General features: G+C 34.9%; 1 protein-coding gene across 1 annotated transcript in view; it reads left to right on the top strand.

The window, feature by feature from the left end:
• The window catches only part of LOC145246709 (tetratricopeptide repeat protein 21B-like), a 1,013,541-nt gene that overhangs the window by 391,830 nt on the left and 597,174 nt on the right, over positions 1-24,537 (top strand). Inside the window, exons 13-14 of the mRNA XM_080108443.1 lie at positions 21,221-21,313; positions 23,350-23,479. Coding sequence (XP_079964569.1) covers positions 21,221-21,313; positions 23,350-23,479 — 223 coding nt within the window. The remainder of the gene's footprint in view (positions 1-21,220; positions 21,314-23,349; positions 23,480-24,537) is intronic.

The following is a 24,537-nucleotide window of genomic DNA, read 5'->3' as shown; positions in this document are numbered from 1 at the left end:
CGTTGTACAACGTTTTACTTGGACTTTTATGCTTATAATTAATAATTGCAGATTTAAATGATTAGTTATGGACATTCACACATATCTATATACAGTCTATTTGAAATTGAATTCTGACATGTACTTACTGATATGGACACAAGCTACAGCATTGGTGCTTGCCTTTGAAGGAAAAATCCAAGAAATTGGATTTTTTTTTCTAATAACTGTTGATGATATCAATCACTTTACGTGCCGATACAGCTACTACATTGACAGATAAAGTGATTGATTTCACAAAGGGTCCTACTACCATGGCCACCCCCAGCCACAGGCTGAAGTCTCTGTACGCCCTGTTGCAGCCCAGAACATAAGCCAAAAAGCCACATTGATGGCTATACTGGAAGCTATCGAGTGACTCACTAGGGAAGTGAATAAACTAAGCATGGTTGATCACATTCGCCTAGGCACCGCTACAAAACTTGCTTGCCTTCTCTACACCATCATCGCCATTCAAACAAGCCAAGATTATGATTTTACCATAGTTGCTATGGCACAGAGGCATGGAGGTGCAAAATACCCTCTTTGTTTTCGAACCAGGGAAACTAATATCTAGGGGGGGGGGGGGTCGTGTACGGGACACCTCCCGCAGGATCTACAGAACAACCATGCCTATTTCATCACTGACTCCTGATCCCAAGCATGTTGCTTGGTTGATACAAGAGTAGCTTGCAGTATTTGGACACTGAAACTCCTCACAGAGAAATCACCAGTGTCACTTCTTGTATTGTAAGTGGTAAATCACTCCCCTATTTCCACACATGGTTAAATTTCTCGTTCTCTGGACTTGGAATTATGTAGAGACTATGTGCGTCTTTACCATTGCTGATTTACCATACTCCATTCTAGGTACGGATTTTCTGCACCACTTCAACTTGATAGTGGACATGCAGCTAATAGATGCTAATACAGAACTTTCCACCCCTGGCTTGAAAGCAAACGTCCCATCTATAAGCTTGGTATTTTTCATTGCCACTACCCGGAGCTAACAAATTTGAATTTTGTTGTGTGCAAACCTACGCACACAGCAAAACATCACATTGAGACTGCAGGTGTTCTTGTGTTCTCATGCCCTCGTCCTCTCCTTGCAGATAAACTTAAGACAGCAAAGCCAGAATTTAACCATATGCTGCAGCTGAGCATTATATACACCTCGTCCAGTCAAAAACTGCAATAACAACTGTATTTGGAGTGTCTGAATTTTTAACTATGCCATTCAGTTTGAGAAACGTGGCTAGTACCTTTCAATGCTTCATCGGCGGAGTAGTGCATGATTTAGACTTTGTCTATAACTACATAGACATTCTCGTGGCAAGCACCTCACCTGAGGAACATGTCATTCACCTCAGCCTTGTTTTCTTGGGACACATTATCAGCCCAGAAGATATATCTCCTTTACCTGATAAGGTGAAGTCTCTACAAGATCTTCACCCACCCACTTCACTTCGCCAACTAAGCCACTTCCTTGGCCTATTTAATTATTACAGATGCTTTATCCCACACTGTGTAGATCTCCTGTCTCCTCTTTCTGACCTGTTACATAACAGAATAAGAAAAACGAGCAGTTTTGAATGATATTCAGCAGAAAGCCTTTAACGAAGTGAAACAGAAACTAGCAACAACTTGCACATCCTGTGCCAGATGCCCAGTTTTCACATCAGGCACAGTTTGTAGGTGCAATGTTGCAACAACAGCACTAGAAACAACTACAACCACATGCCCATTTTTCGAGGCAGCTGAAACTAGCAGAACAACGTTACAGCATGTTTGGCTGTGAACTGTTGGCTATGTACCTAGCAGTGAAACCCTTTCAGCATTCACTCAAGGGCTGTCAATTTGTGATCTACACTGATCACCATCCGCTTACCTTTGCACTGCATTCTAAGCTGGACAAATATTCCCCTCGCGAAATTTACTACTTGGATTTTGTTTTGCAATTTACCAGCGATATCCAATATACTTCAGGTGAACAGAATACTGCAGCAGACACCTTATCCTGCCTTCCCATTAATTCTCTGTCCTCATCTTCGGATATCGATCTACAGCAGATGGCCTTAGAGCAGCCATGTCTGGACACTCTGGATCTGTTATCACCTGAATTTGCAGCTTGCAAATTCACGTACCTGCCTGTGTCCACCTCGGACAAGCAGATCATCTGCGACACCTCAACAGATTCATTTAGACCTTTGGTTCCAATGATTCATCATAGGGTTGTCTTTGATACCCTACACACCCTGGCACACCTCGGATGAAAAGCCACAGTGAAGCTGATTTTTCTGACCTAATATGAGGTGTGGTATCTCTGCCTAGACATGTTCCTGTGTTTCCTGCCAAAAGTCAAAAGTGAATAAGCATATCCGTGCACTTCTTGGAACATTCAGCACTTCAGGCGCTCGATTCACTCATGTTCACATTGATCTGGATGGATCATGGCCCATCAGACAGGGATTTACTTATCTCTTGACCTGCAGAGATCGTTTCACATAGAGGGCTGAAGCCATTTCCCTAAATGACATATCGGCTGAATCTGTAGCACGATCCCTTATATCGGGCTGGATATTGCATTATGAAGTTCCCACAACCCTCACCACGGACTGTGGTGTACAGTTCTAATCCCATCTATTTAAGGAACTTCCCAGGATCTTACGGATCAATGCATTTCTCCTGTGTGATCACGCCACATTCTGACCAATGAACAGGTACGGCACATTGATTCTTTTTCTTCCCTAAGGAACTCTTACAGCTTCCGGGTTGAAGAAGCATGAAACCTTCTTATGGAGCTGACAAGCAGCTAACCCAACACACTCTCTCCTTTCCCTAGTCTTCCAGCATTGACGATTTCAGCTTGGAATAACTGCTGAGATATTATACTAGGTAACCAGAGGTTTGAAGAATATTGCAAACACTTACTTGGCTTAATAAAACCCTTTTGTTTGTTGAGTTTAAAAGGAGGTAGTTGTTTGCTTTATTCAGTGCTTTGTGTTGATTAATTATTTATTTTCTAAGGGTGTGCCCACAAGCACGCTCTAAATATTACATCTCTCTAAAACGTGAAACTTTTATGCACCTAGTAGATCTTGTACTTGTTTTAATGGTTTCATTTTAAGGATTATTTTTTTTTTCTCACTCGATCTCTCTTTCTTTGATATTTATTTCTAGGGAGCTAGATCTATCTTGCTCTATGCTGTATCCAGAGCACTATTTCATCTTCTTTTGAATGTTCAAACTCATTCTGCCCCGCCTGTTTATACATTATTTCATATTCTGATGCTTCTTTCTATATAAAGGCTGTTTTAATAATTTCAAAAGGAATTGTACATATTTTTCATAATTTTGCTCTTCATATTCAATCTGGAGTCTTATTTAATCTTCACAAACTAATACACTGTCTCCCTTTTCTCTATTTATTATAGCTGTGTTGTAGCCTTTTTGCATGGTATATTCTGCTCTTTCTGGATTTGATTTTTTTGTTCTTTTTTGTATCATATGTTTTCACTCGTGGAATAGAACATCATTAGATGAGCTTTAATTAAAGCAGTAGTACCCCCCCCCGGCGTAAATACCCCAGACAAGCAGTAAAATCTCACCCCTACACCATAGAGATCCCTAGATGCCATAAAGCCTTCTACTCACATAGCTTCTTTGCTCAAACTGCTACACTTTGGAATTCCCTCCCAGGCCCCTGCTTCCCTGACTGTAATGACATGCAGAAGTTCAAGTGTAAAGTGAATAGGCATCTCATTCCCCAAACTCCTTACATAGTATCCTGGCCAATCTAGGCCCTGTTAGTAGCCCTTTATGACTTAGTGGCATGGTGCCTTGTTTGGAGTGAATAGTCAGTAAAAAAAAAAATATTCCTTCCCATTAAAGCTGATAGGCTTTCTAGTGTTCCATCATGTGGATTTGTGCGATATCCCTCTTGCTTTTTGTCATCTCACAAGAATGTGGAATACCTGTAATTATTTGTACTCACTTGAAGTTTTCACAGAGATTACAGAGATTACTCATGACAAAAACGCTGTAGTCTTAGTGACAACAAGTCTCCCCAAATTTCAAGTATTCTCAACTTCTTTTCATAACCTCTACAAATGACTTTGCATTATCGCAATATCTGCTTACCATAGATTTCTTATCTGCAACAATCATTGGTCTTCACTTGGATTTGGGTGGAAGTAAGCCAACCCAAAGTCCCAGTTCTCTGTTCACTATTCTAGTGGAGGTTTGATTAGTTCCCTTCCTCCTCAGTCTTTCCATTTTCCTTGACCTTTCATGGATTATAATTATTTATATGCACTAGGAGTTCTCACACAGGTCATCATAAGAGATTACTCATTGACAAAACTGGTGGTGTTCTCTGAACTCTAGGGGACAACAAGTCTCCCCAGATCACCAGTACTCCTCACCTCTTTGCATTATTGTGACTGTTGCTTACCATTGACTTCTAGTTCGCTGGAATTTGAGTGGTATCAAGCTTCCTTAAGGTCCCAGTCCTCTCCACATTCATCCAGTGGAAGTCTCATTAGTAATTTCTCTCCTTGGTCTTTCCATCCTCTTTGACCCTTTATGACTATTTGGTGTGGTACCAGTCTATGTTAAATTAACATTTTAGGGGATTGGGAGTGGATGAGCGTAGTTAACTTACATTTTTATAGTTTCAGTTTTCTTGGTTCCATGTGGTGTTCCTTTATCTTTGTTTTTCTTCTGTTGCAGTTGCCATATGACTGGCTGGCATTTGTAGTTTATGAGGTCAAGTGTGCGTGTTCTTTCTTCCAAATCTTACTGACATTTCGCAAGCAATTTTACCAATCTCCCCAATGCAACTTTGCTCCAGTAACTTCTTCCGTTGACTTCTTTTGTGTATCACAGCAAAAAATTTTCTGCTGTTTTTAGTTTATGTCTCCAAAATGTTGATGCCGTTCCACAACTCTAATTATCTTCCTCTGAAAAGAAGACATTTTGTTTGTTTGTTTACAATATAACATATTTTCTTTTTTATTGTGAATCATTCATGTTTCTGTTCATGCAGAAAAAAAAGGAATCAGTTTGTGGATTTATTCCCCCCCCCTACATACATACCTACATACATACATATGCACCTATCATCTTAATCTCAATAAGCTCAAGTCTAGACAGGCAAAATGTCTTCAACTCAGTTGTAAGAAGCTAAGAAGCTACACCACCTACACACATTCTAAATAAATTGCATAAAAATAATGAATTGTTTTTAAACTAACTATACTTATTCAGCATTGCCTGGAAGTTATTTTACTTGAATTTTTTGTACATTTATCATTTTCTTTTAACTAAGTTTTTATTTTTGTATCCAATTACAGGATGGAACAATAAGTGTTGCCCTAAAGAAAACAACACTCTACCTTTATTTTAAAACTTTTATTGAAAAAAATCAATTTAGGTAACTTCATTATATAGTAGAGCTGACATCTATTCAATGTAACCGCCTTCAGCCTCAATCACCATCTCGATAAGAGTTCAGAACTTGGAGACTGCCTTTTACATAAGTGACGGCAGGAGCTCCACGAATACTCAGCGGATGACAGCGATCAGACTAGCTTTGGTGTTGTGGGAGGTCATGTTGGTGATGTTCTTGATGTATGACCAAACGAAGTAGTCCAGAGGGTTTAGGTTGGGGAAGAAGGGAGGCCAATGAGAGAAAGGGTACAAAGTTATAGCACTCCTTCTGAAGGCAAGCCTGGGTCTCTTTGGACTTGTTGGCTGGCACTGAGTCCTGCTAGCAGCTACCTAATTGCACCACGGGATCATCACATCCAGGTACACTTTAGCATTGACTTTCAAGTTACTTCAAAGATGTGGTGTGGCATGATGTGGCTCTCACTTGAAACCACACCAAAGACCATAACCGTGGCTGGAAATTTCATTGAGCTGTGCCCTCAAGTTTTGAACCTTCCAGATTTGCATTTTGAGGGTGCTGGCAATGGCCCTGTTGTGATAATTTTGATCGGTAGAGAGCATAAGTTGTACAGCGGTGCATCTCTGTTCTCGTTCATTGAACATTGTGTCACTTTCAGACCTAATAGAAAGCTCCTGTCGCGCTTGGAATTTGTACACAACTAGTAGATGGTCTACAACAAAAATAAAAAGAAAACCGGTTTTCATCAAGCAAAAATGGAATCATGTAGTCTTTTCTGGGGCGGCAATCTTATCGTTCCAATCTGTGTTTATTTATTTATTTTTTTTTGCAAAATAGCATTTTAAATTGTTATAGCATTGCAAACACATTGGTTTTAGATGTTTGTTGGAGGTAGACATTTTGTAGTAGCATCCGTATTCATCTGACTGCTTGAGATGAAGAAGAAAAAAAGGATCACCAGAGTTCTATATAAAAATACCAACATCTCTACAATTGTATCAACTTTCTTTAAAAATTTCATGAAACAGAATAGGTTCCTATTCTGTTTCATGAAATTTTTAAATAAAGTTGATACAATTGTAGAGATGTTGGTATTTTATATAGAACTCTGGTGATCCTATATATATATATATATAAAGTAGTAGTGTTCATGTGTGTGTGTGTGTGTATAACTCTCCTACAGCCCACAACAGTGACCCGATCATAACCAAACTTGGCATGATGATGGTCCCCTACCTAGGTATAGTGCATATCATTTTTCAAGGTTACGGTCAAAGATGAAGGTCACAGCCTATGTATATATAATCTCTTACAGCCTACATCACTAAACCGATCATAACCATATCTGACATGATGATGATTTCCGACCTAGGGATGGTGCACACTATTTTTCAAGGTTACAGATTAAGGTCTGAGATTTGCTGTGTGCTCGGGTACCTACTTTGTGGGCACCCGAGGGTACAGCAATGTCCCGCGCAAAGTGCGAGTATTTTTGCTAGTATAAATATAATTGAGCCCAGTTACGGAACGTGAATTTGTACCTCACCTCTCACCATGCCATGACAAGAGCTGAGTAAAGGATTTGACGTCTTGTCAGGTCTCCATCTATGTTGGAACTGTTTATATTTGCACAGTAAATAGAGCTGAGCATAAAAGACTGAAAGGCGGACATGCCACATCAATATGCACGTATGAGCATAAATCATGCTTTGTGAAAACTAACATAACAAAAGAAAGCGGATCTCACTCATCTAAATGCTACAGTATCATTTGGTCATTAAATTATTAATTAAGCCAAATTAAAATAGAATTTACTTTGGTTTGGCATGCTTTATGCTTGATATATCAAGGTCATTGGTCTGTCAGGCTTACAGTCGAAATAGGATTTCCATTATTCTATCATGCTTATTGGTGCAATTTTTATGATTAAAGTTAACAGCGTTTTCACATCACAAACACAAGTATATATTCAAATATTGTACTGGTATGTTATTTTCTTTAAATCATCCCGAGGAAGTCTTGAAATAATGATGAAACATTGCTGAATATATAATTTGGTTGATTCTTTTTTCATCTGTCCACATATATATATATTATTTGAATTAATTGTTCCCATATATTTGTAACGTTGCAGGAACAAATAAATAAAACAAACAAATAAAATAAATAAATCTGCTTCGGCATTTTTTCTTTTTTAACAAAAACATTTATTGCACATTACTCTCCCATCTCGACACCACTTAAAAAGTCTCTCACTGCCATATGTCCATCTAACCTGGCAGGTGTTTCTCTTTCTTACAACCGCACACTGGCCACCCATTCTCGCCTTCACTTTACACGTCTGTCTCTTTTGGTACCGACTTTTTTTTCTCTCAACCACGTGGTGTCCTTTTTTTCTTTTTCTTTTCGTGCCATTTTGCACACACTTGCTAATTTGCCTACACGTTCAAACACTGCTCCTGCTGCTAATATAATTGCTTGCCATCCATCCTTTGCTGCTGCTATTTTCATACATGATCATATGCGTTCTGTTACATGTTAAATTCTATGCTAGCAAACGTAGTATACAATTTAACACGATATGGAAACCATTAATTCTAAATAATGGGTAAAATACACACACACACACACATATATATATATATATATATATATAAGAAATTAAACTCTATTCTCTTGGTAAAAAGTAAAATAAAGTGTTTCCTCTCCATTGTATAATTATCATAATGATGGATTTATTTTAGTCGTTCCCCCATTTTTTTTTTCTTTCTGATAGTTTGATTTTATTTTAGTCATTCCCCTGTTTGAAAGTACGGTTAGAAGAACATCGAAAAGCCGTAGTACGTGGAGAGACTGAAAAGTCAGGTATAGCTGACCATATCCGGAAAGAAAAGGGAAACCATCTACCATTATGAGACGAAGTAAAAATTAACGACAGAGAGGAACGGTGGAGAGTAAAACGACTGAAAGAAGCAGCACATATGCTGGGGAATAACCAACTGCTAAGTAGATCTAGTATAGAATTTAATACGATATGGGAACCAGTAATTATAAACAGCAGATAATATATACAAGTAATAAGTAAAAAACATTAATATATACAAATTATAAGTATAGAGATAGATATACATTAATATATAGTAAATTAGTAATAAATAATGACATTTGCAACTAGAAATAAAAATAGGTTTAAGGCTCCTAAAATTCATACTAGAATTGGTGCAGTGGTTAGAGTACTGGGAAAAATCAATTGTAAAAGTGATATTCTCCTGAAGGTTGAAGGTTCAATCCTCGGTGTGGACGACTGAAAAATACAATTGCAAATTACTTAGGACCTCTACCCAGTCATGACTGACAAAACAAGAGCATGCTACCCCCGTGAAGTAAATAAAGGGTTCCGCTCGAAATTCCCTCCAAATTCCCAAGTTCGACAAGATATACCTGAAGAAGATCGGAGGTTATATCAACTGAAATGTTGTGAAAATCACACTCAAGATGAGAACAGTAGTTCGATGAATAATAATACTAATATTTCTTAGTTTCCAATCTTATGAAGAATTTCCATATCATGGATGTATGAAAGCTAACTTTTACAAATTATTCCATTGACGATAGAACAAATACTTAAGAGTCTTTATTTTTATGTAAATAAAAGTTTGGCATTGCACAACTCCATTGTAACTTGCTTTTATTATGAACTAAGGCTGCAAAAGAGTTATTGATTTTAGATTTGGTTTTGACTTTGGCCAATAAAAATGTCTTTGGTATCAATTATTTTCAGGTTTAAGACCTTTTTTTTATTTTCAGGTCTAATATTTTTATTTTCTATATTTTATAATTTTATTGTTTCCGATGAAGAAACAGTTTGAATAATTTATTTTATTTTTATTTACTTTTCTTTCTCTTGATCTTGTTCATTAATGATGATAGACAAGCGAACAAAGGTCAATAACATTGAAAGATGCACTTGAGTAAAACCAGAACTTTTTTTTTTTCACTCACACATATGTGAAAGGCCAAAGGTTGCTCAGTGCATGTTAAGTGAACACAGGATTGTGTCCTCAGACAAGACATAACGCACAATCACAGAATCTCATTTTCTTTTTTTTCTTGTACATCAAATGAGACTTTCAGGATTTAGAGTACAAGTCTAAACTTGTTTTTTATTTTTTTATTTTCTCCTTCAAGAAATTAGAAGTGGAGATATATAAGAATCGCATATAAAAGAGTTAATCTATAATATAAATCTCAATCGTTAGTTTGTGTGAATGTGTGTATGTATATTTGCATGTCTGCCAAAAACTTTCAACAGACGTGACGGATCTTAATGAGATTGGTATCGTTTTGAAGCTCGGCGTCTCGGACAACAAATATCGAAAAATTGTCCAAAAACATTAACTCCTTTACCCTCAACACCCCAGTTTTCCACAAGGAGGGATCGGTTTTTGTGTCACCATTTTCGCAAGTCATCGTATTAGTTGGATTCACTATGCTTAATTTCAACGTTGGGAACTTCCGGTCGGGCAATATAGATATTGGCTAAGACATCACATTTTTTTATTTTTAACCTTTTTTTCTCCTTTGCATTGCGGGTTTGAGCCTGCGCCCCTACTACCACTTTTTTTTTTTTTTTTTTTTACTGCTTACTGTTGTATTCCCCCCCCCCTCGTTTCTACCACTTCTCCTGCCCCGTGTGTTCCTTACTACACCACCTACACACACTCGGGCAATGCCAGGCACCCCCACTACTGTTGTTTTGATTCCCCTTCAGGGGTTCCTTACTATGCCACCTAAACACCCGGGCAACGCCAAGCACCCCGCTAGTCTGTATGAAAGGTTAACAGGATTGTATTATGTTAGTACAGATCATCTTGCCACTTGGTTTTGGCTGTCTAGAAAAATTGGATTGTGAACTACAACTGAAATGACAGCTCAAACTGTAAAATATGAAGAAAATTTGGAGTCATAACAGAGATACATTTTTGATTAAGTAAACTGTGAAAAATTTTCAACTGATAAGTGTTATAGAACCGTTAACCACCCATTGATGGACTCTTCCAAATACTATATTAATCAGGGGATATGGGACTTGTTATGATACATATTGATTCCACTAGGAACAGAGGAAAAAAGATGACGCAACAAATTGATTAAAAAATACATGGATAAGTTCCCTGGAATTCATGGAAAAAATGACACTGAAACATAAGAATGAGATTATGGCATCCCTAAGATACAGATAAAAAATAAAGAAATGATGAACGATAGCACACATACGAAAACAACAGACGACATCATTAAACATTATAAATTTTATGAATTAATATTCATTTATTGATTATAGATGTAAGTAAAAAAGTCGAAAAATAAAACTAAAGAGAAGATAATTAAGTTATTAGGCACATCAAAGTCACCGAACAAACATAATATCAATAAAAAAACTAAATGAAAAGTTACTTGTCAGCAAGAGAGCAACAAGAAAAATGGATGAACTCACAAATCCTTTCCTTTTTCTTATATGTGATAGTGTCATTAGATTTGATGATTTTGATGGTAATGACGGAAATAAAGAGCATTTTTAGGTTGTTATATCAATTTAATACACACACTCACTTATTTGTGGATATTGATAAAGAAGAAATCCGTTTTCTGTCACAATAATTTCTCTTGGCATAAACGGCCATTAAAAAAAAGAACACTAGCTGAAAACGGGACATTGCAATATAAAGGTATCTGAAAAAAAATGTCAGACATGGCGCCTTTTGGTAATTTGACAAGTTTATCTGAATAGGCCTCCCCTGTGAAGAAAAGCAGTTAACCAAATTCTGGGTGGTCAAAAATTATTATTGGGTCACCTGAAATATAGGTTGGATGTTATGAGTTTCTTTGGATAAGGAAAAACAAGATGGTGGATACAAAGTCAAGTGTCTATTAGTTATTGTCCAGGGAATTTGATCGCCCCAAAATGATAACTAAATTATTTATTATTTTACTCATACGAAATGGCACTTGAAAAAAAACTCCCTAGTTTATGCATATGAAGGATGGACCCTCCCACGTGAGTGATAGTGAAAAGTAGAGACCCTCCCATGTGATGGGGTTGAAGGCGATAAATCCTCCTGTTAGGAGTGACAGATTAAGGAAGGAGAAAATTTTATTTTAGAGTTTGAGATTTCCAAAAACTGCCTAAGATTGGTTTTCTGACAATTGTGAAATGGAATTCTGGGAATCAGAGGCAGGGTTAAGCCCACCTAAGTCTCAATATAATGAAAGGCAAAAATAGCCTCAAAGACACACTCTGCTAACTGCCTGAGGTTTTAACACCAGTCAGAGAAAGCCTCTGACTTTAGTCTCACTCTATTCTAAGTCCCTGAATCGACACTGAAGAGACAAGCATAGCTTTATTAATGGAAGTTGCCAGTTCCCAGAGCATTTGCCAAAACTTATGAATGAGTCTTGTAACTTTCAGTGAATAATTATTTTTTTGTTTATAAGAGAAATGGTCACTAGTTTTCTTTATTTGTTGATTGCCTGTCGAATTGAAGGTGCAGTTGATTTCAGATCTACCCTTAGGCCAAGATGGTGAAGACACAGACAAAGTCATTGTGAAAAGAGAGCTCAGCACGAAGTCGAAGCTATGTACATCTGGCTGTAGTAAACAGTTACACAGACTTAGGGTTGTGCGTGTTTTATGTGTTCCGAACATCTGAGTGGTATTTTCTACTGACCAGTGAGAGTCTAGTCATCCTGGAAGGGTTCCCCACTAGACAGAGTTAAAAGATTAGCCATCGGGACTTAGGGTTAGTGTGCATTTTTTTTTTTGCCCATGGGTACGATGAAGACCTGCCCAGGGTGGGATTACATATGAGGTTTGACTGTTTGCTCTTTTTGCAATTTCTTTCATTTCGCCATCTAATGTCGCAGCCACTTTGCATTAATCAATCTCATTCCTTCATTAATGTTTTTCTCATTCTTCACAATGTCGGAACATATGAATTCACTTTTTATTCATCATATTTATTGCTGGGTGTCCAAGACATTTTTTATTCATTTTGTTTAAAAACAGTGGAAGAATTTGCCATTTCTTTTCTTGGCTCTTTCCTTTGTGATATTTATCGTCTGCTATCGCCAAGAACCTAGACATTTGCCATCCTGTGTCCCTACCTGTCACCGTAAAAAAAATGGCATTTTTCAGCAGTCCTAATCATAAAATTGGTCAGTCATCTCATAAGATGTTTAACAATAACATACTGAATTTTCAAGAGTTTACAACAAATTTAAATGCCTGTACAAAAAAATGTCTGGAAACTTATTGAAGATACCTTGTATATATATATATATACTGGCTGTACCCTGCCACGCGTTGCTGTGGCTTAATTTCGTGTAATGGAAAATTCTAATAAAAAGAGGAAATGCATCTTTCTTATATTCTTAGTACAGCAATCCACTTCAAAAAGTAAAAAAAAAAAAATGGCGAAAATGAAAAAAAATATGGTACTCTTGCAGAATTGGATCCGGATCCTCGGGAGTTACCATCAATCATGGCTTGGGCTCGACCAACATTCAGTGGATTAAGCCGAAAGTTGCTAAACCATTGAAACGCTAAATAGTTTTCTTTTTTATTGTAATCAAAAATGTGCGTTTTTAATTAATATTTGGGTAAGAGGGGGGGGGGGTACGATACACAGATTCGAAAAAGTTGTTCAAAAACGAATAAATGAAAGCAAAGGTAAGGTAAATTACGTTTCTATCTAACTGGATAATTTTTTTAGTGTTTTTATTTAATGTAAAATGTTTAATCCGCTCAAAAACGCAGTGTTTATCTATGTATTTGAAAAAGACGAATGGTCGCGGACTCTGTTGAATACGTTAAATTTGGGAAAATCAGTTAAAAACTATACAAAACAATGTCAGACACCTACTGATTATATGTTATTGTGACATAAGCTGACATAATCGGTGGGTTTCTGATAGTATTTTGTATAGTTTTTTAGTTTTAAATCATTTTCTCAAACTTAACATCATCAACAGTGTCCATCACCATTTGTATTTTTCAAATTTCCAAGTTTAATTAAAGTTTTATGAAATGTTTTTTTCTTCAATTGTAAGGTTAAAGTACAGAATAGATACAAAACACCCTCCCCTCCCCATGTTAAGAATGGCTTTTTAAATAATAACGTTATTATTTCAGCATGGATCACTCTCTACATGAGTACCTAATATTTTTTTTCAGCCATTCTTACCATAGAGAGGGGATGGTGTTTTGTAACTATTCTGTGCTTTTTTAACTAACAATTTATTATTAAAAAAATATATTGTGAAATTATAAAAAAATAAAAAGATATTGCGAAAGTTGAATTTAACTTGAAAAAAAAAAAAAAAAAACAATGTGAACAGCGCGTTCAACATTGTAGCCGGACCTTATTTGGCAATAAGGTCACGTGAGTCGATTAATGGGTGCTAATGCACTTACTGATCCACGCTATTTTTTTAAATCGTATTTCCAAGCTTAATTTAAGGTTTATGTTTTTTTGGTATTTTTTTAGATTAGGTCCACCTCCACAATTTTCTTTTAAATGACGACTTTTAAAGGTTTCCGACTATGCTGAATACAGAAATCGCATTGAAATTTTGCAGAAATAAGTAGTTATCGAGATATAGATAGTTGTTTTATGCATTGTATTCTTTGGCGGCCATCTTTGTTATGCGCGTAGATTTGTTTATGATGCGCGCAAGTGTGTAAAAAAGACGGCTGCCAGAGATTACAATGCATTATACAAATTTTTAATATCTCGATAACTACTTATTTCTGCAAAATTTCAATGTGATTTCCGTATTCAGTATAGTCGAAAACCTACAAAAGTCGTCATTTAAAAGAAAATTGTGGAGGTGGACCTAATCTAAAAATTTACCGTTTTTTTTTTTCCATTCAATTGTAAGGTTAAAGTACAGAATAGGTACAAAACACCCTCTTCTCCCGATGTTAAGAATGGCTTTTTAAATAATAACGTTATTATTTCAGCATGGATCAATAAGTGCACAAGTACCCAATTTCTTTAAAAGCATTCATATTTTCTTATATAAAAACAACTTCTGTAAAAAAGAAAAAACGTGCACTTTCAATTTTTGTTAAAAACGGTTTTCTTGAAAAAAAAAACAAAAAATATGGTAAAAAAAGCAAAGAACAAAACGTTAATCGGTATTCATGCAGAAGTGATCCGTGCTGAAATAATAACGTTATTATTTAAAAAGCCATTCTTAACATGGGGAGGGGGTTTTGTATCTAATCTGTACTTTAACCTTACAATTGAATAAAAAACATATCATAAAACTTTAATTAAACGTGGAAATACGATTTAAAAAATAGCACGGATCACTCTCTGCATTAGCACTGAAAGTACAGAATAGTTAGAAAACATCCTCCCTCCCCATGTTAAGAATGGCTTTCTAAATAATGTTAATGCTTCAGTACTGTTCCTTGTATGCTTAAGTTTAATTTTTGTTTATTAAATTGTTAGGTGAAAGTCCAGAATAGTTACAAAACACCCCTATCCCCATGTTAAGAATGGCTTTCTAAATAATGTCATTATTTCAGCGGGGTAGCTTCTCTGCATAAGTACCATGTTTTGTTTTTAAATTGTTAGGTGAAAGGATAGAATAGTTACAAAATACCATCCCTATGTTAAGAATGTCTTTCTAAATAACATTATTTCAGCAAGGTATTTTCTATGCATACGTACTATCTATTTTTGTTTATTAAATTGTTAGGTGAAAGTATAGAATAGATTCAAAACTCCCTCCCCATGTTAAGAATAGCTTTCTAAATAACGGTATTATTTCAGCATGGTACCTTCTCTGCATAAGTACTATCTTTTGTTCATTAAATTGTTAGGTGAAAATATAAAATAGTTACAGAACACTCTCCCTTTCCCATGTTAAGAATGGCTTTCTTAATAGCGTTATTTCAGCACGGTACCTTCTCTGCATAAGTACCATCTTTTGTTTATTAAATTGTTAGGTGAAATCATAGAATAGTAACAAAACGTCCTCCCCATGTTAAGAATGGCTTTCTAAATAACGTTATTCTATTATTATATTATTATGGTACTTTCTCTGCATAAGTACCATGTTTTGTTTATTAAATTGTTAGATGAAAGTACAGTACTCATGCAGAGAGTGATCCGTGTTGAAATAATAACGTTATTATTTAAAAAGCCATTCTTAACATGGGGAGGGGAGGGTGTTTTGTACCTAATCTGTATTTTAACCTTACAATTGAATAAAAAAACATATAATAAAACTTTAATTAAACCTGGAAATACGATTTAAAAAATAGCGCGGACCACTCTTTGCATTAGCACCAAATATTATTTAAGCAAGTTACCAATCCGTAAAAAAAACTGTACTTTTACCAACCAATCTTATATCGAAAAACAAAAAAAACGAAAAAAAGCAAGCGACAAACTTTTTTTTTTTGCCATATATAATAAAGAAAAAATGTTTAAATTAAAAAATTTGGAAGATAAACAAATGAATTATGTTTTTTTTTGTTTTTTTTACTTATCGAGTAAACAGAAAATGAAATCTACTTCGTTTCGTCAATTCGTGGCTGTGAAATGAATCGAACCGGAAGTTCAGTTTTATCAACAAAACAGGTTCGCACTAATGGTTACGAAAATATATTTATTTTATTTAATATTTTAATAATTCGCGAGGTAAATTTATTTTAATAACATAAAAACATCCCTCGACTCTAAAGATGGTTGTCTGAAAATTTCAAATAAATTGGTAACGTAGAAATATGGTTTTATTCACTTATAACGAACCAAAAATTACATTTTTATATATATAGATATATATATATTACTTTGAAATCGATAAATCTTTATTATTTCTTTATTACTAGCAGCAGTGAAAGATTTTGTTTTAAACAAAATAGAATAAAAAAAAGACAATTACAAGAATCGTTTTTGGTATCAGAAAATATGCACAGATTTTTCTGATATCGATTTCGATACCTCAGAATAAGAAAAATTTGTGCCATATTTTCCGATGCCAAAAACGATTCTTTTGTCTTTTTTTATTCGATTTTGTTTTGAAACAAAATCTTCCACTGTTGCTAGTAATAATGAAATAACATTTGAAAACTACCAGTAAAACTAAAATCTATAGATAAACATAAGCGTTTTGTTTTTTTTTACATTTGAGAAAATATTAGGTTGTCCGGAAAATAATGGCCAATTTTAGAGAAAAAGGATTTATTAATCAAATAGGTGACACTAGACATTGAAATTAGTCAAGGTATGATCCTTGAACAGCCATGCATTTTTGCCATCTATCAACTAGATCATTTATGCCTTGTTGATAAAAATTATTTGGCTTAGATGCTAAGAAATCTTTGAAAAAAGATTCAACCTCTGCATTAGATCTGAAAGTTTTGTTACTTAAAAAAGCGGCTAAATGCTTGAAAAAATTGCAGTCCGTGGGTGAAAGATCTGGAGAATAAGGAGGATGTGGTAAAGTTTTGTATCCCAAGTCTGTGAGTTTCTGCAGTGTCATTCTCGCAACATGAGGCCACGCATTATCGTGGAGCAGGATTGGACCACGCCTATTCACTAATGCAGGTCTCAATTTTTGTAAATGATGATGCATTTCTTCGAGTTGATTGCAGTAAACCTCTGCCATGATGCTCTGATTAGCATCCAGAAAGCTGTAATGAATAACACCAATTGCACACCACCAAACAGTCAGCATAATCTTCTGTTGGTGAAACTTTGGCTTTGGAAAATGTTTGGGTGGTTCATCACAATCAAGCCATTGACCTGATCGTTTCCGATTATCATAAAGGATCCACTTTTCGTCGCAGGTGACTATTCGGTCAAGAAATGGATCATTAATGTTACGCAAAAAGAGCATCGAACACACTTCAAAACGTCGAGCTTGTTGATTTTCATTGAGCTCATGTGGGACCCATTTGTCGAGCTTTTTCACCTTGTCAATTTGCTTCAGATGGTTCGACACTGTTGAACTGCTGACACCAAGTTCCCGAGACATTTCTCTGACACTTTGCCGTGGGTTTTGCACAACAATGGCTCTCAAATTTTCATTGTCAATATTAGATGGCCGTCCTCTACCTTCTTCATCTTTAACGCTCTCATCACCACTACGAAATTTCTGAAACCACCTTCGTACTGTTCTATCACTTGTGATGCCTTCTCCCCATGACCTATTGATATTTGCAGTTGTTTGAGAAGCATTGTTACCAAGCTTAAACTCATGCAGGAAAAGTAATCGTAAGTCTTCTTTTCTCATATTCCAAATTATGGGCTCATTCGCTCATAAAACGTTTTCTGAAAGAAAAAACTAAGAAATTATTAAAGAGCACATATAAATCAATAATCATGTTGATGTTTACCTGAAATATAATAAAAATCCTATGATAAAATCCAATTTCAAAACAGACTTCCTTAAATGGCCATTATTTTCCGGCCAATCTTTCACGAAAAACACCCGTCTAGCTGAATCCACTGTGAAAAATTTCCCCCACTCTATATCTGTGCCTAAATCAAAACGCGGATTCCATGAACAAAGCTTCTTTCTTAGAACTGCACGCCTGTGGAACTCTGTTCCATCTGCCTGCTTCCCTCCGGACTACAACTTGGATGTCTTCAAGTCCAATGTTAACAAATTCCTAATGAACCGCCCCCTTAAGTAAACACTTCATCAAATCTCCTCACTAAATGTACTTGCAATAACCCTTATCCCTGAGTGGCTTCCGGGCCTTGATAAGTGGTGATCACTGTGTAAAAAAAAAAAAAAACCTAATATCTGCACATTTATCATGTGTTTTTATGGTAATTGAGAAAAATGACATCTCTATACTTTAATTATTTAGAAATTTATAATAAACATTGGGAATTTATTACGGAATCGGTAAAAACAATTAGAATCATCCTATCACTCATATACATTGCAGTAATTTTTTTTTTTTTTTACTATAGCTTGCTCAGGGTCATACTAAATCACGATATATAAAATTTGTAAACATTTTAAGTAGTCTATTAGTTTTGGTGGAATAGACAACTTTCCATTACTTAATAGAAATTTATTTTAAATAACGGAAAGTTAAGTTCAACTCAAATTCATAGACTGTTAAAAATATGTTTGCAAACCTTACATATTGCGTTCACTATGACCTTGAGCAGGTTATATTAAAGATCAAATTTACTGTAATATCTATTCATAGTGAACAAATTTTTTTACTGTAAAGTTAGATCAAATTTCTTTCATTTAAAAAAATCAAGGGAAATTTTCTCAAAAAAATTAAAATTCAGAATAAAGAGCATACTATATAGATCATGGGTTCTTATTTTTTTATTTAAAACATTTTTTTTTTACACAGGAATCACCACTTATTTTTTTGCACAGGAATCACCACTTATCAAGGCCAGGAGGCCACTCGAGGATAAGTGTAAATGGATATACATTAGTCAATGTGATTATAGCGTAGTAAACATAAGTAGTGAGAATTTTGTGAATTGGATTACTTAGGGGATGCTTCATCAAGAACTTGTTTACGTTGGACTTGAAGACAATCAGATCGTTTTTATTCCAGAGTAACACAGTGGGTTATTACTAGTATGAAACAAAATAAAGCCTTCGAATCAGTTAAAATCCTAATAAAAATACTTTACAATCAAATAAATAAAATAAAAAAAATTGTTTCAATATTGTTTTGTCTCATCATCACCCCCCCCCCCACACACACACACGCACTTTATTTAACCTCAAATAAGTTTAGATTTTTTAAGATGAATCCACTCTGGAAGCTCCCAAATATTGTCTACAGAATCCATTCTTAATACTAGAATCATAAAATCAGTCAGTATTATCTAAAATAAATGAATAAAATAAAACAATATTTACATTCTTGATATGCTATGGCAACTTGTTCCATTAATGAACTTTTCTCTTTTAGAAATTCTAATGTTTATTGTGGATGTGCGATCAAGTTTCTTGTTTTCTTGGAAATGTTAGTTAGAGCTAGGTCAGGGCAATATGCAGAATGGAGTAAGATTTCCTAACCAAATTCTCCTAAGAGATCTTTGGTCAATAGTGCTGTATGAAGACTTCCATTATCATAATGGAAGATGACCCCCCACCCCACCTTTCTGTTGACTAAAGAAAGGTTGTTTTGAGGCCAACATGGTTGGGAATTTTGCAGAAAAATATGAATTATGTTTTAAAAATCTGAAAGAAAAAGTGACATGTTTAAGAAATAACGCTATGCACAAAATAAATTACAATGGTTTAAAATGCTCTTTCTAGAAATCGGCAAAATCTTATGCACCAATCTAATAGCATTCATTCATTTTCTTAACAAAAGTGGGGGGGGGGGTAAAAATTTTAATATTAGTATTTATTTGCTTTCCCACAAAAGCAAAATGTGACACGAGGTCGTTTTTAAAGTGGGGTTAAACCAACTCCCCGAAAAAAAAGGGAAAAGGGGCCCTCTGGTTGGGTCCAAAAATAGTAATTGTTCCAGTATAGAGGGTTTCCCCTCCATTGACTGGGACAAATTACCTTAAGTGCAGCATCTGCAGAACAGATTCTACACTTTGATCTCGGCCTGAAGGCCAAGAACAACAGAAAAAAGGCAAGCCTGTTTTCTATTTATTTTTTTTAATTTTAATATTTTATATTAAAAAAAAGTTGCTACCTATATTTATTTTGTTTCAATGTTTAAATTCCGAACAGTCAGAATCTTATGGTTGTATTTGATGGAAATGCTGTTGTTGTGGGTTGGTAGTTGGGGTGAAGGCATAATTATTCTGGCTTTATAGACTGTTGAGTATCTTCTTGCAGCCTGTCCGGAACATTCTGGCTGCATCTGAAACTTATAAGCACATTCATCATTAATTGTGTTGAATAAATAATATTGTGTACCTTACACTTTCAATTGGAAATGCAAGTTGACAGACTGACTCACAAGAGTGGATACCAATAAACATTCAATGTAGTGTTTCCATTGAAATAGACCAATAAAAGTGTGTACTGTTTGCAACTTTTCTCATATGTCATTTGTTACTAGCATTGATGAGATTCAAGTAGAATAGATAGTTCAACATTTTATGTGTGCATCTTATGTGCATTTCTGAAATCTTATTACACTGCTGTCACCTGAGATGAAGTGTCATCTTTATTTAATATTATTGCAATTTGTATCACAATTATTGTTGCTTATGACAACATAATATCATGCATGTGATGTATTCTGTCATTTTTGCTTGTATATATATTTTTATTATGTTTGTTCTGCATGAATTTAACCTACAAATTGCCTGCTTGTGGCCCTATAGATATGTGGACTACAAATATATATATATATATATATAATTATTAAGCTGGATTAAATCCGACGATATGAAATAGAATAGAGGTGGAAGGACCTGAATACTCAACGTTTCGCCCGATTTATGCAGGCTTTTTCAAGAGGGATGGTCTCTCTCTCTCTATATATATATATATAAGAAATAGAATGGAGGTGGAAAGACCTGAATACTCAACGTTTCGCCCGATTTATGTGGGCTTTTTCAAGAGGGATGGTTGATTATTCAGGTCCTTCCACCTCCATTCTATTTCATATATATATATATATATATATATATATATATATATATATATATATATATATAAATGAATGTTTATTAGATTATTTCTCCTTAAGGCTATTTCTGAGATATCATTTGGTCACTGCATATCTTATTTAGCACTTTTTCTTTCTTTCTTCAGAATTACTACCTTGGAGTTGATTATTACATCATGTTGAATCCTGACTTTTTAATCTTGATTGTCAAAGATTATTTGAATTATGCACCACAGCAGGTAATTACTTTTTTCTAATTTTATTTTTTGGCTATTTTTGAAACATGAAATATTCAATGGCAAACGTTTACACCGACTGAGTGTAGCAGTAGTTCCAAAACATATTAATGGTTCTAATCAAATCCTTCGCCACTATAAACAAATGATCTGTGTGATTTTCAGATAACTTCATTGTTGTATGAAGCTTATATGTAGAAATTGACAGGGGAGTTCTTTTATATATATATATATATATATAAATACAACTTTGTGTGTGTATGAGTTCGTTCCTTATAGACTCTGAAACAGCTGAACAGATTTTCTTTAAAATTTACAGAACTTTAGTGTATAAGTCTGAGAGTAATCTTAGTTGTGTTTTGTCTCAGAATACCCTCGATAATTACCGGTAATCGAAACCGTTATTTTAATTTATTTATCATTGGTGAAGCTATTTTTCCATGTCGTTGCTTAGCAACAATGATAGAACAACGGTTCGTGAAAATTCTGCCGTGGGTAAGTTTTGTTGGGGTTTTTTTTTTTTTCCATTAACTGCAAAGAATTTTATAAGACTTGAAAATTTACGTAATTTTTTTTTTTTTTTTTTTTCTTTTTGCATGACATGGTCTGTAGGTTCAAACCCTGCACATAAATTTCTTCATGTTTTTTTTCATTAACTGGAAAGAAGTTTTATATAAAATAATTTTATATAAGAAACTGTAGGTTCTCTAGAGTGCAATGTAGAATAACATATATTTTGGACTCAGTTACTGCATGGAGACATGTGGAGCTTCCTCCTGGACAATTTCAGATATCGATAACAATAAAAATATAGGAGTAGTAAATATTCGTTGATCATCATTCAATATCGGGCAACACCGAGTCTCGCTACTTGTATATATATATATATATATATATACTACAAAAATTCTGATGTTTTGCTTGCTTGTCATTGTGTACACTTAATTGTGGTGAGAGAACTACAATGATGTAAATAGACAAGAGAAAGAATTGAAGAAAGAGATGATCTATTATGACACCACAATGCATTTTGATGTTTCTGATTTTATTCATATATTTTTGAGAGAGGAATCGACAGTAGAAATAATAAAGACAGAAAGGTGGGGCGAGATTTTGTAAACGGAAACGTTTTGAATTTATAAAAGTTTCAGATGCTTGTAGCATTATCAATCAATGCCAAAGTTAAATTATAACCCCAAAACAAACAGTGACCTCATGGGTCAGAGGTAGTCAAGTAATATATATAAATAAATATATAATCACCCACAATCTTTTCATTCAATCACAGTAGTGTTTGTAAATATATGGTTAAGTGTCAGTTTTAGTTATTTAGAACTGCTTTAAAGCTTCACCACTCACTCATTTTTTGATCAAATTTCAAACAATTTATACAGTTCATAGGTCACCTTCTCAGCTATAGTGGGGAAAAAATGTTCAATTTTCGTTCAGTAAAACAAAAGTTATCATGAATTTACTCGTGTTCAAAATCTTAAAAATATGTAAGGAGGTGAGCGACGCTTTTTATGATTGGTTTCCATAGCAACCGTGTTGCTTCAGCGACCGCTGTTGCTACTAATTCGAAAAGAGAAGTAATAAGTGAAACAGAGAGAATAGAAGCATGAAAGGGAGATAATTGGGGGAATTTTATTGAAAGCAGACGAGTGCTGTACATTGTTATTACATGTGTTCATGGGGGCAAAAAATAAGACTGAAATTAAACAAAGAACAAGTGAATTTATTGGAAGCCTGGAAAAGTCATGGATTTCAATAGAAAAATGCGAGCATGAAAAGTAATATGGTTAAACTTAAACATGGAAAAGTAAAGGACTAGTTGTTAAAACCGGAAAAGAAAAGGACAAGATATTTTAGTAAAAAATATAAATTTATAACTTAAAATATTGCAGCATTAAGAATTTTTATATTTAATTTATAACATTATATAATCAATTCTTAATGTTTTTTCTAAAATTTTACTTGTGTTGATAAGAAATTATTTTTTAAAAAAATCTTTGTCCATTTTCTGTCCTTATTTTTCACAGCCATTGCAACATGGTCAGGCAATGGATCCTGTTTTGCGAAAGTGTCAGCAGATTTTAGAAACTCTCCTGAAGGCGGCTCCTCGACTCCTTGAAGGAATCTATCTCATGGGAAAAGTGAAATTTATTTCAGGTAATCTATATATATAAAAAAGCTAAAACTCTGAATATACAATACTTGTATAAAACTGCAAGCAAACACAAAGGAAAACTTGAATGCCTACTAGACACTATCCTCTTCAATCTGTCTGTACAGGGATTTGTCCGAACAACCTAGCTTCTCCTGAATAGCCTGAGTAAAACCTGAATAAATATTCACAATAATAGTAGTTGCAGCATAAGATCCCCATAGTATGGCTACCCCACACTGGCTTTTTTTTTTGTACTTGGGAGTCATCACTTATCAAGGACAGAAGGCCACTCGAGGATAAGGGTTAATGAATGTAAAGTGGTAGTGAAGTAATCCCTAATGATGTAAATTGAGTGGAATTTGATTATTTATTAGGTCAACTGAACAGGAACTTGATTTGAAGGCTACCATTGTGTATTTAGCTGGGAAACATGCCAGCAGAACACTGTTCCAAAGGCAAGCAGTTCTGGGAAAGAAGCTTTGTTCATGGAATCTACGTTTACGTTTAGGCACAGCTAGAGAGTGGGGAAGATCATATATAGTTGTTTTAGCTAGTCGAGTGTTTTTGTGAAAGTTTCGCAAGCGGGGACCATAGAGTGGAGTTCAGACGAGCACCTACCATGAAAATAGCGATAGAGCAGAGACAGGCTGGCGATGTCTTTTCCCTGGAAAAGAGGTTGCACAGAAGAAAAAAAAGGGTGCCATCTACTAGGTTTTGAAGCCCGTTTTGAACTCTATCAAGGCATAAGGTGTACAAGGAATGGCACATTTTCTCTAAGTGATGTTGCCTATAGTAACAGTACTATACTGGATGTTCCACCAGACTAGATAAATTCTTGTCCTGAAATTTGGTAAGATTAAGTGACCACAAGAAAGATATACTAGGACACTATTATCTGGTCAATTAGTAAAAGGAAAATTAATGTTCTTTACTTTTTCACTTGACATTTGTAATATAAATCTCACCTGTCTGTTTAAATGTATGTATTATGTATGTATGTTTGTATATCTGCCTAAAACTTTCGACAGAGGCAACGGATTTTCACAAGATCAGTATCGTT

This window comes from Euprymna scolopes, chromosome 24, assembly GCF_053919585.1.
Source record: "Euprymna scolopes isolate OS-2025 chromosome 24, ASM5391958v1, whole genome shotgun sequence".
Classification (NCBI taxonomy): domain Eukaryota; kingdom Metazoa; phylum Mollusca; class Cephalopoda; order Sepiida; family Sepiolidae; genus Euprymna; species Euprymna scolopes.
The sequence above is the reverse complement of the archived record's forward strand: the minus strand, read 5'-3'. Positions and strand labels throughout refer to the sequence as shown.